At 38.1% G+C, this 15128-nt stretch overlaps 2 protein-coding genes across 3 annotated transcripts; one reads left to right on the forward strand and one right to left on the reverse strand.

Annotated features, from left to right (window-relative positions):
• Nucleotides 1-9880: 9880 nt before the first annotated feature.
• On the reverse strand, nucleotides 9881-10745 carry LOC120768259. The gene is made up of 4 exons (XM_040094852.1): nucleotides 10691-10745; nucleotides 10348-10604; nucleotides 10133-10234; nucleotides 9881-10029 (listed from the first exon to the last, which is right to left on the reverse strand). Exons 2-4 carry the CDS (start codon nucleotides 10591-10593, stop codon nucleotides 9889-9891), a joined length of 489 nt encoding a protein of 162 aa, XP_039950786.1. The 5' UTR covers nucleotides 10594-10604; nucleotides 10691-10745; the 3' UTR covers nucleotides 9881-9888.
• Nucleotides 10746-11440: 695 nt separating this feature from the next.
• Nucleotides 11441-14860, forward strand: LOC120768337 (exosome RNA helicase MTR4). Of its 2 annotated transcripts, XM_040094989.1 has the most exons (5): nucleotides 11441-11607; nucleotides 11671-12572; nucleotides 12630-13110; nucleotides 13169-13346; nucleotides 13413-14860. In XM_040094989.1, exons 1-5 carry the CDS (start codon nucleotides 11492-11494, stop codon nucleotides 14757-14759), a joined length of 3024 nt encoding a protein of 1007 aa, XP_039950923.1. In that variant the 5' UTR covers nucleotides 11441-11491; the 3' UTR covers nucleotides 14760-14860. The 2 variants fall into 2 exon arrangements, with proteins under 2 accessions (XP_039950923.1, XP_039950922.1); XM_040094988.1 differs by having other exon boundaries at nucleotides 11492-11607; nucleotides 13169-14860.
• Nucleotides 14861-15128: the final 268 nt, after the last annotated feature.

Below are 15128 nucleotides of genomic sequence, written 5' to 3' on the forward strand. Positions count from 1 at the left end.
AGAATGCGATAACTCAAAATATATTCCAAATATTAATTTCAAACTATAAAAATTGTTTTTTAAAGAATTTAGTATACATATGTTTGTATTAGTAAATATGATACATTAATTTAATTTCATTATGATATTTTATACAATGACCGAAAATAACGCGTAAAGAACACCCTGGGTACAAAGGTTGTTCGTTGTATGGGGATTAGGAAAATATAAATATAAATGTAAGTAGGTAGGCAGGTTAGAAGGAAAGTTGAAACGAAACAGTTAAACTTTTCATATTTATTATTCAAAAGTCAGCAAATTACTAATTTCTGTCGTCCAGTTAATTTTAGTTCATATATGTACATAATAATAAATTAATAATGAAACAAGTATGGAAATATATTCAGCTGTTGGCAAAACTTTACATTATAGAAGTAAGGATGGACTAAGATCAGGTGTAATCGAAAATTTCATACTCTCGTAACTTGCGAGGATCAGAGCCGGGGAAAAACCGATACGGGGAGTGGGTGGGGGTTTTCACACCGATAGGCGAGTTTCGTTATTATAGCTTTAGTAATTTGTGTATAGACAATAAAGTTGTTAAGGGGAGGGGCCACGATCACTTTTCAAAATTTTTAGCCCACATGTACCCCATGCTAATGCCATCATCTGTGCCAAATTACAAGTACAGTTCTATATCTTAATTTCGTGCTTAGATATGGCACTTTATAGGCTTTAGTTTAATGGTGTTTTGTGGCTTGCTAGTAGTCCGATGCATCAGCTCTTTGTAGAATATAGTCGGACGAATGCATGCCCGAGACTCCACCATCTGCGCCAACTACCGTGGGATAAGCTTCCTAGACATCGCATATAAGGTTCTATCGAGTGTATTGTGTGAAAAATTAAAGCGCTCCGTCAACAAACTGATTGAACCTTATCAGTGTGGCTTTAAACCTGGCAAATCAACAACTTATCAAATATTCACCATGCGCCAAAACTTGGAAAAGACCCATTAAAAGAGAAGCGACACACACCACCTCTTCGTCGATTTCGAAGCTTTTGACAGCACGAAAAGAAGCTGCCTTTATGTCGCGATGTCTGAATTTGGTATCGCCGCAAAACTAATACGGCTGTGTAAACTGACGTGAGCAGTACCAAAAGCTCCGTCAGGATCGGGAAGGACCTCTCCGAGCCGTTCGATACCAAACGAGGTTTCAAACAAGGCGACTCTGTATCGTGCGATTTCTTCAATCTACTGCTGGAGAAAATAATTCGAGCTGCAGAGCTTAATCGAGCAGGTACAATTTTCTATAGGAGTGTGCTGCTGGCGTAGTTAGTTCTGCTTTCTCCAGAATGGTTAAGGAAGCGAAGCAGATAAGTATGGTTGTGAACAAGGGCAAGACGAAATATCCCCTGTCATCAAACAAGCAGTCGTCACACTCGCGACAAGGCTCTCACGTCATTGTTGACAGTCATAACTTTGAAGCCCTAGATAATTTCGTCTATCTTGGAACCAGTATCAACAGTATCTCGAAATCCAAAGCAGAATAACTCTTCGGACTGAGTAGGCAATTGAGAAGTAAAGTCCCCTCTCGACGAACGAAAAGAAAACTCCATAAGTCACTCATTATTCCCGTCCTGCTATATGGTGCAGAGGCATGAACGATGACAACGTCGACGTTGCGGGTTTCCGAGAGAAAGGTTCTGCGGAAGACTTATGGTCCTTTGCGCGTTGGCCACGGCGAATATCGCATTCGATGGAACGATGAACTGTATGAGACGACATTGACATAGTTCAGCGAATTAAAAAACAGTGGTTACGCTGGCTAGGTCATGTCGTCCGAATGGATGAAAACACTCCAGTTCTGAAAGTATTCGATGCAGTACTCGCCGGGGGAAGCAGAGGAAGAGGAAGACCTCCACTCCGTTGGAAGGACCAGGTGGAGACGGTCCTGGCTTCGCTTGGAATCTCCAATTGGCGCCACGTAGCGAAAAGAAGAAACGTCTGGCGCGCTGTTGTTAACTCGGCTATAATAAGGAACATGAGTGCAAAGTTTCGCCAAGGTCAATTTTTACTCAAGTTACAGCTTGCACGGTCGGACGAATCATTTACTTATACATACATACATATGTATGTATATATAACTCAGTTTGTATCTTAATTAGTTGTTATAAAAAATCGTTATGTGGACAAAACTATTATACACATAAACTGTTTAAAGTCGTGTGGATGGTTGAAATCCCTAAAAACTAAACCAAACTCGTCTCAAGGGGTTGAATAATACAAAAGTCGACTCATCTGTAAGTATTACATTGTTCCAATCACGGTTGATGTTTTCCTATGAGGTATGATTACAGTGATGCTGAGTTTGATGTGAGATCTCAGAAGTCTGTCCCGTATTGTTTTTGGTCTTCTTGCCTTGTCTAAGTTTTCAGTCCCTCTAAATACTTAGCAATTTTATCGTCCATTTGGGATCTTTAGGATGTTTTGTTAGAAAGGCTGCTTCAAAACGTTTCTTACACTGAGCACAGCACGACGTGACACATTAAGGAAATCGAAAAGTGCCGACCTAATTGTACACGTCAGTTATCGCAATTGAACAGGTGTTAATATGCAAAAAAAAAAACAGGTTTTCGAGAGTTGATCGCGTAAAGGAAAACGTTATTTTTTGAACGCTCTGTATATGGGAGATAGAGGTAGTATTGTACAGATTTATTTTTATTTTTGTTATTACTACATATTATTTAAAGAAAACGATGCTCCCTGAGTTTCATTAAGGTACCTCGCAGTGGTAGTCTGATTTTGACAATTTTTGGTCACGATTATCAAAACCCTGTTTGAGAGAGAGTAATATGTTCGCTGACATTAAGATCACTTAACGGTGGGCCCAGGAAACGAGCTGTTTCGATGGATTCGGACCACAGAGAGAGGGGTGATAAGTGAGTTGGCTTCATTAAGTGTGCAAAGAGGTGATTAGTATCATGCGGAGACCCATGTATTCAGGACATATGTAGGCTTTGTATGTCAAGTTCTTTTCTTGATAAGTAGGAGTTTAATCTGCTGAGAAAAGTTACCCTTGGTCACTCTTGATTCACGTCAATTATGCAACTCACTGGAAGAGAGCCAATAGGGTTAATAGCTCCACTGTAAATGGCGTTTAATGCCTGTAGGAAATTGGTTAATCTGTGTATGAAGTTATAGAAACTCCTTCTGGTGATTGTGGGAGTTTCGAAATGTAGTGATTAAACAAAAGCGATCAGAAGACTCTCAGTTTAATTCTCCTTAGTTTGTAGATTGTTCACCTTGAAGTAGTACCGATGATTATCGACCGCTCAGATAGCTCATGATTCTCCTTTGTTGTATGGTACCAAAAAAATTCGAGAAACTTAGAAGTCCAATGTACGAGGACAGTTCTCTCACAGGGCGGTTTCTGGTTAAGGCCACGAGCTATCCGGGCCTTTATGACGGTAGCGGTGACAGTTTGTTCACCAAAGGGTGTAGAATAAATTACCGACTAAAGTAGCTCACGCGCTCTTTAGGGTCCAAGGAGACACGATGTCTCCTAGGGTTGAACAGGGGTTGATAGTGTTCCAAAGCTTACCCACTACTGCAAAGATAATGCATGGCTTCAAGTGATCCCTCCATTTCGTCCGCTTATGCTAGTCTACCAATTGTTGCATCTCCAAGTTGAGATTCTTTATTCGGGGATCACAGGGTTCGACCTAAGACTGCTTCTTTAGCTAGGAAATTAGATCGTAATAGCATCAGCGATCATTTTGCGAAATTGACGTTCGCCAAAGAATACGTTCGTAGGAATGGATAGTGTGGTGAAAGTACATACTCACAGTGAATTCTGTGAAGCCGACTCAGTTAAAGTTAACGGGGTCGGGGGGTCTTTCAATCAAGATTAAAACGGGCAGGTGGTCTGATGCGAGAGTTAGCATAGGACGCCAGGTTACGCAGTTTATAAGACCACTACTAGCGATTGCTACACCTGCCTATAATTCTGGTGGGGACTTCGTCGTTTATTGTGCAAAATGTGGAATCGTCTAGGTGCAGTATTATGTTGACAACAGATCAAATATGTTTTTAATTTAAAAAAATGATACATTAACTGGATATTTACCTGCGTCCATAGCATTACGTAATCTTGACTGTCGGGTGAACAGTGTGCCGCTACCGTAACAGCATCTATCAATTCTTGCAAAGACAAAACTATAAGAATGGAATTTGTGCTAGGATGACGAGACCTAGAATCAAACTGTCAGTGGCTATGGACAGTTTAAACTTTAAATCTTTTAATATCTCTATTTTTTCCAGTAATGAAGATTTCGAAGCCGTGTCAATCAAAAACAAGACAAAAAATGTTAAATTAGGTTGACCCAAGTCCGATCTGAATAATTTCTTCGGAGACTGTACCATTGACTTAAGCAATAATCTATGCTGAATTTCGTAAAGAAAAGTTTTTCATACAAGGTCATGATTTTGATCAATCAGTTTGTGTTGCACCTATATGTTATTATCGGACCACAATCGGCGGTTCCGACAAATGAGCGAATTCCTGAGGAGCAAAATTTCACATCGTTATCTAATCTAAGGAATACACAAACAGATGGACCGACAGACGGGCATGGATAAATGTTGTTGTAGAGGCAGAAAATATTCCTGATGTATTTTCGAGGAATGTTGCCGACAGTCTTTGGCACAAAAAAAGTTCCGAATCCTTTCCGTTTACTTAGAATGCTTATCTTTTATACATATATGTAGGAGACTCATTTGAATTCATCTCCTTTATTTTAATTCACTTCACTTCACTTCACTTTATTTCACGTTACTTCTAGAAGTTTATTTTAAAGAAGCACAGTGAGTTCCGATCGTCTCAATGCCGCTTTCTCAACTGAACTCTACTTGAGCGAGCACAGCGCTCAATGACCACGCATTCCTTTCATACTTAAAACACATAACGGTTTCATAACAGTTGTGTTCCTTCTTAGTTCGCGGAATACGATCGGACCTCACTCAGTAACAGTATCTCTATCCTGTTACTATGCTTATTTGCGCATTTGCAAGACAAAGTACCGCAATATATGCCGCCTATGCGTCGCCTGCGCCGAGCCTGACGCTCTGGCACACTTACTTACAAAATATTGCCACTCCGGCATACGCATATACACTGACCTACAAAATAATTGTACTAGCGCTCCGACACGGCCTTCCTGACAAATCACACGTCCTCGTGTGTTTAGTTCAAACCACAATATTCTAACACATCAGTTGCTACTGCCTTTGCCACTTACAAACATTTCATTAATCTTACTTCATATAAAGTTTTAGGCTTCTAAACAAAACCAAGCAATAGACAAATAAGCAAATTGATTTCTTGATAACTTTTCATAAATTCCTTTCTTTACATTTTCTTCACCATACTTTACAATTCATGCAAAATTAATTTTCTTTACCAACCGGTGTATTTCCTTTTACACCCACTTATTGACCCCCGCCATAACAAGTCCTTCTGTTATGGTGCGATCATTCTATCCCTTCTTGGGATTCCAAAGCACCTACCGTGCCATTCACATCTTCCGACCCCCGCTATAACATGTCCATCTGTTATAGTGCGGTCATTACATCTCCTCTTGAGATTTCAGAACACCAACTGTACTTCGGTAAAGGTATTTTGCCACAACATCTGACTGATTTCATCGGCAGTCAGCATACTCTTAAGCGTGCTCATGATACGTTCTCCCTGCCCGTTTGCTCTACTCGCCCCTGTAGCAATTAAGTGTAGCTCAATTTTTTGAGAAGAACAAAATTCACGGAATCCTGCACCAGCAAAATCACGGCCTTGATCCGCTATAGTTCTAGTAGGTACACCAAACAAACAAATGACGGATTTAACAGCTTTAATAGAACTTTCGGTATCAATGTTTGATGTGTGATGAAAATAAACAAATTTTGTAAATGCGTCCACCAAAACAATTACGTACTCCTTTAAGTCATTTTTTTCCCTCATCCTTCCCGTTATATCTATATGCACTGTGTGCCACGGAATGTCCACCTTTGGTATCGGATGTAATTCTGCCAGCATTTTCCCCACTGGTGGTTTAGCTAATTTACAAGTTATACAATTTTCGACAAACCTACGAACATACTTTGACATATTTTCAAACCAATAAAACCCATAGACTTTGTCCAACGTTTTCTCCCAACCTAAATGCATAATAGCTTCATGGACGTGATTAATCACTGCCCATCTAAATGCCCTAGGGATTACAGGCAAACATTTGGTTTTACCATTTCTTTGAATTTTTCTATATAAAACTCTTTTTCTCAATTCATAGGTTTTATCTAAATTTTCTGGCAACTCATTATTCTTTAGCTTAGCTAACAACTTGGCTAGCTCGGAATCACGTTGTTGTTCAGAAATTAGCCAATTATCAGTTACCTCAGTCAATTCTATCGAATGTTGAGGGTCGAATATAGTTAGCACCGGCTCCTGTGTTAAAACAGATATTATCTTTGAGCGAATTCTTTCATGCTCTAACAACCAAACGAAATCGGAATTTTTCTTTGAAGTGAGTGAATACAAAGGTTTTAAAGTCTCTGAAAATTTTGGCACAAACTGCCGACAATAAGAAGCTAGCCCTATAAATTGTCTCAATTGCGTTACCGTTTTTGGAGGTATCAATTCTGTCAACGCTTGAATTTTACGTGGATTAGGTCGAATTTGTCCATTGCTCACTTCAAATCCTAGATATTCTATCCTAGTTTTAAGAAAGGAACACTTTGTTATATTGAATGAAAATCCGGCTTTGCTCAAAGTTTCCAGCACAATCTGCAATCTGTCCAAAGCTTCATCTTTCGTTTCGGCCACAATCAAAACATCATCGATGTACTCGATGGCATATGTGTATGCAATATTACCCAATGCCTTGATTATAGCGCACTGAAACACAGACGGAGCATTATTTAAACCAATAGGCATAGTCAGAAATTTATATTGACATAGCAATCTGGTCAGAAATTAGAAGCAATGGGTATTTGTCTGCAACTGTATTCTCATTCAAAGCACGGTAATCTACACAAAGTCGATCACTACCATTTTTCTTTTTTACGAGCATTATCGGACTAGCGAAAGGTGAAAAGCTGGGACGAATAACATTACATTTCAGGAGCTCATCAATTTTATAACGTACATGTTCTTTCTCCTCTTCACTAAGTCTATATGGTCGGCGCTGCACTGTCTTTTGTGGATCTATTAACCTTATTTCCAAATGCCCTGTTGTTACACGAGTGTGTGGTATTCCCCCAATAAACCAATCAGAATAGCGTTTTAGAATGTTTTTAAGGCCCTCTTATCAGAGTCACTCAGGTCGCCATCGGAATCTATAAGCTTTTCATAATCTGTAAAAGTTACCACATCAACTCTTTTACTTTTGTAAATACTGAATTTTTCAGCGTCTATTGTTATACTAAAGCTCTGACTAAATATTTCACGGCCTATCAATACGTCGCATATCAAATATTTATTCATTACAACGTGTAATAAAGTCTCTAGGCAATACTGTTCAATATTTATATTAGTAAGTATTTGCAATGTACTACAGATGGAGTCGTTACTTATACCATTTAATTTTACAATACTGTTAAATCCCTTTCCCTTAAATTTGTCTGCAACACTTTCCTTGACCAATGAACATTCAGCGCCGGAGTCGAAGCAAAATGGAACGGACTCACCTGATAAATTTATTATACCCCTTGGCGGGGCCACAGTGCAAATGTCCACTCGTTTCTCATAGCCCTTCTCGTTCCCACTGGTCCGGATTTTAAGACATGAAGTAGCGTAATGTCCTATTTCGTTACACTTGAAACATCGTATATTGGACCGATCTTTCACTCCAGCATAGCTGCTCCCGTTCTGATTGTTTCCTTTTGCATTCTGTCCTCTTTCAAGTCGACTACGGCATTCGGCAATTTTATGGCCAATTTTCCCACAATGATGACATTTCACTTGAAACTTAAACTTCTTCCGCTCTGGGCCGGTTGAGTATAAATCCTCTTCCGTATTACGCTTCTTAAAAGCGTGGGGCTGCAGTTGTTGTTGTAGCTCATTGCGGCTTCTTACGTTGGTCGTATATACCCATCGCAACAAACTATTGTCGATTTGCGCCATGTGTCCCAATGCTACCGACACAGCGATTTCTTCCAAGTCTTTAGCTTTCCACTTGGATATGAGTGATGTAACAATTCGACTGCCGTATTCTGCGAATCCCTCTCCAGACTTTGGACGACCATTCAAAATATTAAGGAGAATCGCTGTAGTTGTCTCCACTCCTACAATGCGTTGAATAAATAGCTCTTTAAATTGTGTCCAGGTTATCCCTGCGAAACATATTTGGGACAACCATTGTGATGCGCTGCCGTCTAGCGCCTTGCTTAATGCTATCACAAGTGCGCCACCTTCCAAAGTATTTTCAGCAAATATCAGGTCGACCGTTGTACACCATGCAGAGGCGTCCGCTCCAGCACAATCGGGATTAAACTTCGGCAAAGCAACGTGGACAGGCCTTGCGTCTGCTACCGGCATTGGAGTCTGCATGGACTTAATCATGTCCATTAGATTTCGATTCTGTGTTTCAAGAGCTGCGAGGATCTGGCCCGGATCTTGAACTGTAGGCTCAGCCTATCCCACTTCTGATGTAGGAGACTCATTTGAATTCATCTCCTTTATTTTAATTCACTTCACTTCACTTCACTTTATTTCACGTTACTTCTAGAAGTTTATTTTAAAGAAGCACAGTGAGTTCCGATCGTCTCAATGCCGCTTTCTCGACTGAACTCTACTTGAGCGAGCACAGCGCTCAATGACCACGCATTCCTTTCATACTTAAAACACATAACGGTTTCATAACAGTTGTGTTCCTTCTTAGTTCGCGGAATACGATCGGACCTCACTCAGTAACAGTATCTCTATCCTGTTACTATGCTTATTTGCGCATTTGCAAGACAAAGTACCGCAATATATGCCGCCTATGCGTCGCCTGCGCCGAGCCTGACGCTCTGGCACACTTACTTACAAAATATTGCCACTCCGGCATACGCATATACACTGACCTACAAAATAATTGTACTAGCGCTCCGACATATATTATATTATAAGGTCTCGGGCGTTTACTTCTGAGTTTTACAAACTTGATGTCTGCCGTATAATTTAGTATATGTAGATAATCTAAACGTTTTTTTAAACAGATGCAAAGAGTTGTGAACTTCATAATATTAACATTAAAATAAACCTGCAATAAAAAGTTATGACACTTTCATATTTATATATATTCAACAAAATATTATTGCCGTATTTGCATTAGATTTATACATCTCATCTTATTCTTTTTTGCAACTCACCCACAAATTCGCAAGAACTTCACATTATAAGCATACAGTTTGTGAATATTATACTATAAAGCAACACACTTTCATCTTTGGATATTTTGTAAAATATCAATTAATAATATATAACGACATAATAATTTGCAAAACATATTACACTTATGTTTTTTAGAGGCAAAAATATACATGCAAATATCTAAAAGAAACAAAAATTATCCGAGCCTAATAGATGTACAAAGGTTTATTTGTTCGGTGCCAAAAAATTGCTTGCACGAAAAGTGCATCAATCACATAAAAATCGGAGAAATGGCGGAAAACAAATAACCTGACAATGCTAAAGAAAAAAGAAAAAATAACATCATCAGCGATTTTCTGAGTAAAAGACATAAAATAAAACTTATATATGAAATTGTCGACTTGACAGCTTTCAATTATTATTAATAATAGCTGCAATATATTTTTTTGATTTTCTATATCAATCATTTATTTTCTTTAATTTACTATATACATATATTTTTTTTTTAAATTGCAGCTTGTTTGAACCCTCGAGCTGCATAATCGGATGGTTGTGTACGGTCCGAAACTTTTGGATATCCCTCATCACCTGGATTACAGACGGGACGTGAAGTGATTACACGCCAACCTCCCTTGCGTGTCCAGTCCTGGAAGTTTCAAAAGCATTATATTAAAGAATAGAAAATATGTACAATATTTATGATACAATATGTATATTTCAAACAAATATTTATTTTATAATTAACTTACGTTTTGATTATACTTAAAGTAGTAGGCACCTGCGTAAATAGCTGCAATGGCCATAGCAAATTTTCCAGTCCAAAAGCGAATTGTATATGCGCGTTGTGTACCCTACAATGTATTAATGTTACATGTGTGTTAAAAATTTCCTTTTCAGCAATTCCATATTCTTCTATTACATAACATTAAGCTATGTTATATATATTTTGCATCATTGTACATACCAGCACTGGAGTTAGTGCTTCTCCAAGCTTATCTAGAGGGAATCTGTAGAAACGTTTGATAGGGTTCTGTAGTTCTTTCTCTAATTCGGGAACTACGCGAGGCCCATGGTGCAGTTCCAAATCCTTCAACCATTGCTTGCGCCATGCGCGTTCATCATTTGACATTCCAATCAGACGCTCCCGTTCACGCACCATGCGCCCGGCAATGGACATGGGCTTCACTCCACCCGTTTCTGAAGAAGTCATTTCTTTTTTATCTGAAAATTTTTGTATATCGATAGAAAAATAACAATCAATGAAAATTTTTCCGTATTTTTCAACAAGCGAATAAAAACAATAAAACCTCGTTTGACAGGCAACTCAAACAGCTGATACACGGAATAATGATAATCAAGAAAAATGTCAGAAGTGATGGGCTAGTACTAAATATTTAGTACATTTTTATAACTAATTATCCCAACAAGGATATGACATGAGATATTTTATAAAATCTTTGTAAATATTTAATATTAGAGTTTTTTTAAATAAATAAGTTTAAAGATTAAAATTTATTTAATTGTTATGTCATTTCCAAGAATCCTCATCACACACTTTTGTTTTACGGATCATTGTGAACAATTTCACCAAGAGACATCGTCTTTTTAGGTGAACTTTAATTTTACCGGATTATAAAAGTTTCTTCTTCTGTTTGTGATATCCGAGTGAAATTTAATAAATAGGTGTATTTTTACCTTCAATTAAAAAGTTAAGAGTACGTAATTCTTCAGCACTTTTCTCTATTACTTAACAATCGACTAGTATACTACATTTAATTTATATTTATAGCCATAAAATTTCTAAGTAGTCATAGTCATAGCAGAGAAGGTTAATTATATGATATAAATTATGATATAGCCCCTCTGGTCATAGTCTCTTGTTCAGATTGATCCTTAGAACATTTCCGGCATACGCGATTTTAGAGAAAAATCTCTGTACTGTAATTTCAAACAACAGTACAAACAGTGGGTAATTTGTTCCTAATTTCTTTATGTTCTACAACATCGCAACCCCTAAATGATTTTTGACGTTTCTTATTGTGTAAATTAACGTGCTCTTTCTGTTTTATTCCACGCTTTAATAAATTGATATTTTAAATTTGTAAATAATGGCTGATGTTGACGATTTATTTGATTGTTTTAATGAAGACAACGAGGAGAGCGTATCCGCCAATCCAGTTGTAGAGTTAGAAAAAATCAAATCAGCAAATTCTATAGAAGAAAGGTATTTAGATATTTGCAATCACTCCAAGACCTTATCGCCTAAAACTTTTTGGTTAATTTGTAGGAGAGCTGAAAACGGAGAAAAGCGTGGAAATGAAGCTATTAAAGAAGAGACAGAAAATGATGAGGCTCCACAAAAACGTATGAAAGAAACAGAATCAATATTAGACGATATTTGTGTGGACGCGTTACGTTCTCGAATAGCAGTGCACGTTATTGAGAGTCCAGAATCGTGTACACATGAGGTAGCTGTATATCCCGGACAAGAATATATTCCATTGCAAGCACTTACAGGACCACCGGCAAAAGAATACCCTTTTGTATTAGATCCTTTTCAAAAAGAAGCAATACTTTGCATAGATAATCAACAAAGTGTGTTAGTGTCAGCGCACACATCCGCAGGCAAGACTGTAGTAGCCGAATATGCTATTGCTAAATCTCTGGGGTGTAAGCAGCGTGTAATTTATACAACGCCCATTAAAGCGCTTTCCAACCAAAAATATCGAGAATTTAATGAGGAATTTAAGGATGTTGGATTGGTAACTGGAGATGTGACAATAAACCCATCAGCGTCTTGCCTTATTATGACTACAGAAATTTTGCGAAATATGTTATACAGAGGAAGTGAAATTATGCGTGAAGTAGGTTGGGTCGTTTTCGATGAAATTCATTATATGCGTGACAAGGAAAGAGGTGTCGTATGGGAGGAAACGTTGATTTTATTGCCTGACAATGTACGCTACGTATTCCTTTCTGCTACTATACCAAATGCTCGCCAATTTGCCGAATGGGTTTGTCATCTTCACAAGCAACCATGTCATGTAGTTTATACGGATTATCGACCGACTCCTCTGCAACATTACATATTTCCAGCTGGAGGCGATGGCATACATCTCATAGTTGACGAGAAAGGTCAGTTTAAGGAAGATAATTTTACAACAGCAATGGCGGTTTTGCAAAATGCAGGTATGTTTACATTTTTCGGTTGATTTGATATGACTAAAATTCCCAATCTTTTATCAGGTGATGCAGCTAAAGGTGATCAGAGAGGACGTAAATCTGGTATTCGAGGTGTTGACAGTGGGCAGTCAAATATTTTTAAAATAGTTAAAATGATAATGGAACGCAATTTCGCACCTGTAATAATATTTTCCTTTAGTAAAAAAGATTGTGAGGTATATGCTATGCAAATGGCAAAGTTGGATTTTAATACGGCAGAAGAGAAAAAACTTGTAGATGAGGTATTCAATAATGCGATGGATGTACTGTCTGAAGAAGATCGTCAATTGCCACAAGTTGAAAATGTTTTGCCCCTACTAAAACGTGGCATTGGTATACATCATGGAGGACTTTTACCGATCTTAAAAGAAATTATTGAGATTTTGTTTGGTGAGGGCTTGCTTAAGGCACTTTTTGCTACGGAAACTTTTGCCATGGGTTTAAACATGCCTGCCCGTACAGTACTTTTTACAGCACCTCGAAAATTCGATGGTAAAAATTTTAGGTAAGAGGAAAAAATAACTTAATATAAATTTCTAAATATTTTGTTATTTGTTTAAAAGATGGATTTCCTCCGGTGAATACATCCAAATGGCAGGACGTGCTGGCCGGCGTGGTCTCGATGATAAAGGTATCGTTATTTTAATGATTGACGAAAAAGTGTCACCATCCATCGGTCGAGGAATTGTACAAGGAAAGGCTGACCCCATAAACTCTGCATTTCACTTAACTTATAATATGGTGCTGAATTTGCTACGAGTAGAAGAAATCAATCCTGAATATATGTTAGAACGTTCATTCTTTCAGTTCCAAAATCAGTCGTCCATACCTGAACTTTACAAACAAGTTCAAGACAAGCAAAATGAGTTGGCAAAAATAAAAATCAGCGAAGAACATAGCGTTGCATCCTATCACCATATAAGGGAACAACTTGATTCTTATGGAAAACAGTTCAAACGCTGGATTACGAAGCCAGAATATCTGGTGCCTTTCTTACAACCAGGTCGTTTAATAAAGGTTCAAAATGAAAAAGACGAATTCGATTGGGGCATTGTAGTGAATTTTAAAAAGCAAACAAATAATGCCAAAAATCCATTGAAAGCTGAGACAGTTGTGGTAGTCGATGTTTTGTTGCATGTTACTGAGGCTTCAGCAAAGGCCGATGAGCCAAAACCGTGCAAGCCGGGTCAAAAGGGCAATATGGAAGTTGTTCCTGTGCTACACACACTTATATCTCAGATTTCGTCTCTCCGTGTTTATTATCCAAATGACTTGCGCCCGGCAGATAATCGCCGAAGTGTTCTGAAAACGATTGCTGAAGTGAAGAAGCGTTTTCCAAAAGGTCCACCACTCCTCAATCCTATTTCCGAAATGAATATAAAAAGTGATGAATTCAAACAGGTTGTGGACTCCATAGATAAGTTCGAGGAACGTCTGTACGCACATCCTCTACATAATTCTACTGAATTGGAGAATATTTATGAACGCTATACACAGAAATTAAAAGTGCAGGAAGAACTGAAGACGGTTAAAACCAAATTGAAAGAGGCACGCAGTTTATTGCAGATGGACGAGCTGAAGCATCGGAAACGTGTATTACGCCGAATGGAGTATTGTACAGCTGCTGATGTGATAGAGTTTAAAGGACGAGTTGCTTGCGAATTAAGCTCGGCAGATGAACTTCTTTTAACTGAAATGATATTCAACGGAATATTTAATGACATTACTACAGCACAGTCAGTAGCATTGTTATCATGTTTCGTTTGCGACGAAAAGTCTTCAGAAACTCCCAAGGCGACTGAAGAGCTTTCAGGTCCACTTCGGTCAATGCAAGACTTGGCACGTCGCATTGCGAAAATCTCGACGGAGTGTAAATTAAATATGGATGAAGAATCGTACGTGGAAAAATTCAAACCTTTTCTTATGGACGTAGTTTTGGCGTGGTGTAAGGGTGCTTCGTTTTTGAGTGTATGTAGAATGACAGACATTTTTGAAGGTTCAATAATTCGATGTATGCGGCGTCTGGAAGAATTATTAAGGCAATTGTGCCAAGCAGCGAAAACAATCGGTAACACAGATTTGGAAAACAAGTTCTCTGAAGGTGTGCGGCTACTAAAAAGAGATATTGTATTTGCAGCTTCGTTGTATTTATAAATATCAATTCTTTTGCGTAGTAATTTAGATTTATTAATTATTTTCATATGATGTCCTACAGAGCAGATATGCAATGTATTCTGATTATATGTATATGGTTATTCTTCTATATACATACAAAAATAAAAGCGTGACATGTATATAAAATTAAAGAATTTTTCTTATTTTGGGTATTTGTTTTGATTTGTGTATGTTTAGTGGGAAGCCAGAGGTTGTCATAGATGCCATCTAACATTAAGTGCAACGATCGGCCTATTTAATGTCAAGTGGTAGTTAGTGTCCTGGCGAAGCCAGTATGTCAAGCTCTATAATGGGAGGGAGTCAATGAAAGTGTTAAAAGCTCAATTCTGAATGGCGTTCGGTATACGT

Source organism: Bactrocera tryoni, chromosome 2, assembly GCF_016617805.1.
Source record: "Bactrocera tryoni isolate S06 chromosome 2, CSIRO_BtryS06_freeze2, whole genome shotgun sequence".
Taxonomy (NCBI): Eukaryota; Metazoa; Arthropoda; class Insecta; order Diptera; family Tephritidae; genus Bactrocera; species Bactrocera tryoni.

Excerpts from the sequence above, each read along its gene's own strand:
- LOC120768259 (XM_040094852.1), bottom strand. The coding sequence starts at position 10,593 with ATGACTTCTTCAGAAACGGGTGGAGTGAAGCCCATGTCCATTGCCGGG. Across the intron at positions 10,235-10,347 it reads AAGCACTAACTCCAGTGCTG|GGTACACAACGCGCATATAC; the intron begins GTATGTACAATG and ends AATACATTGTAG. Across the intron at positions 10,030-10,132 it reads ACTTTAAGTATAATCAAAAC|GACTGGACACGCAAGGGAGG; the intron begins GTAAGTTAATTA and ends TGAAACTTCCAG.
- LOC120768337 (XM_040094988.1), top strand. The coding sequence starts at position 11,492 with ATGGCTGATGTTGACGATTTATTTGATTGTTTTAATGAAGACAACGAG. Across the intron at positions 11,608-11,670 it reads GCAAATTCTATAGAAGAAAG|GAGAGCTGAAAACGGAGAAA; the intron begins GTATTTAGATAT and ends GTTAATTTGTAG. Across the intron at positions 12,573-12,629 it reads GGCGGTTTTGCAAAATGCAG|GTGATGCAGCTAAAGGTGAT; the intron begins GTATGTTTACAT and ends ATCTTTTATCAG.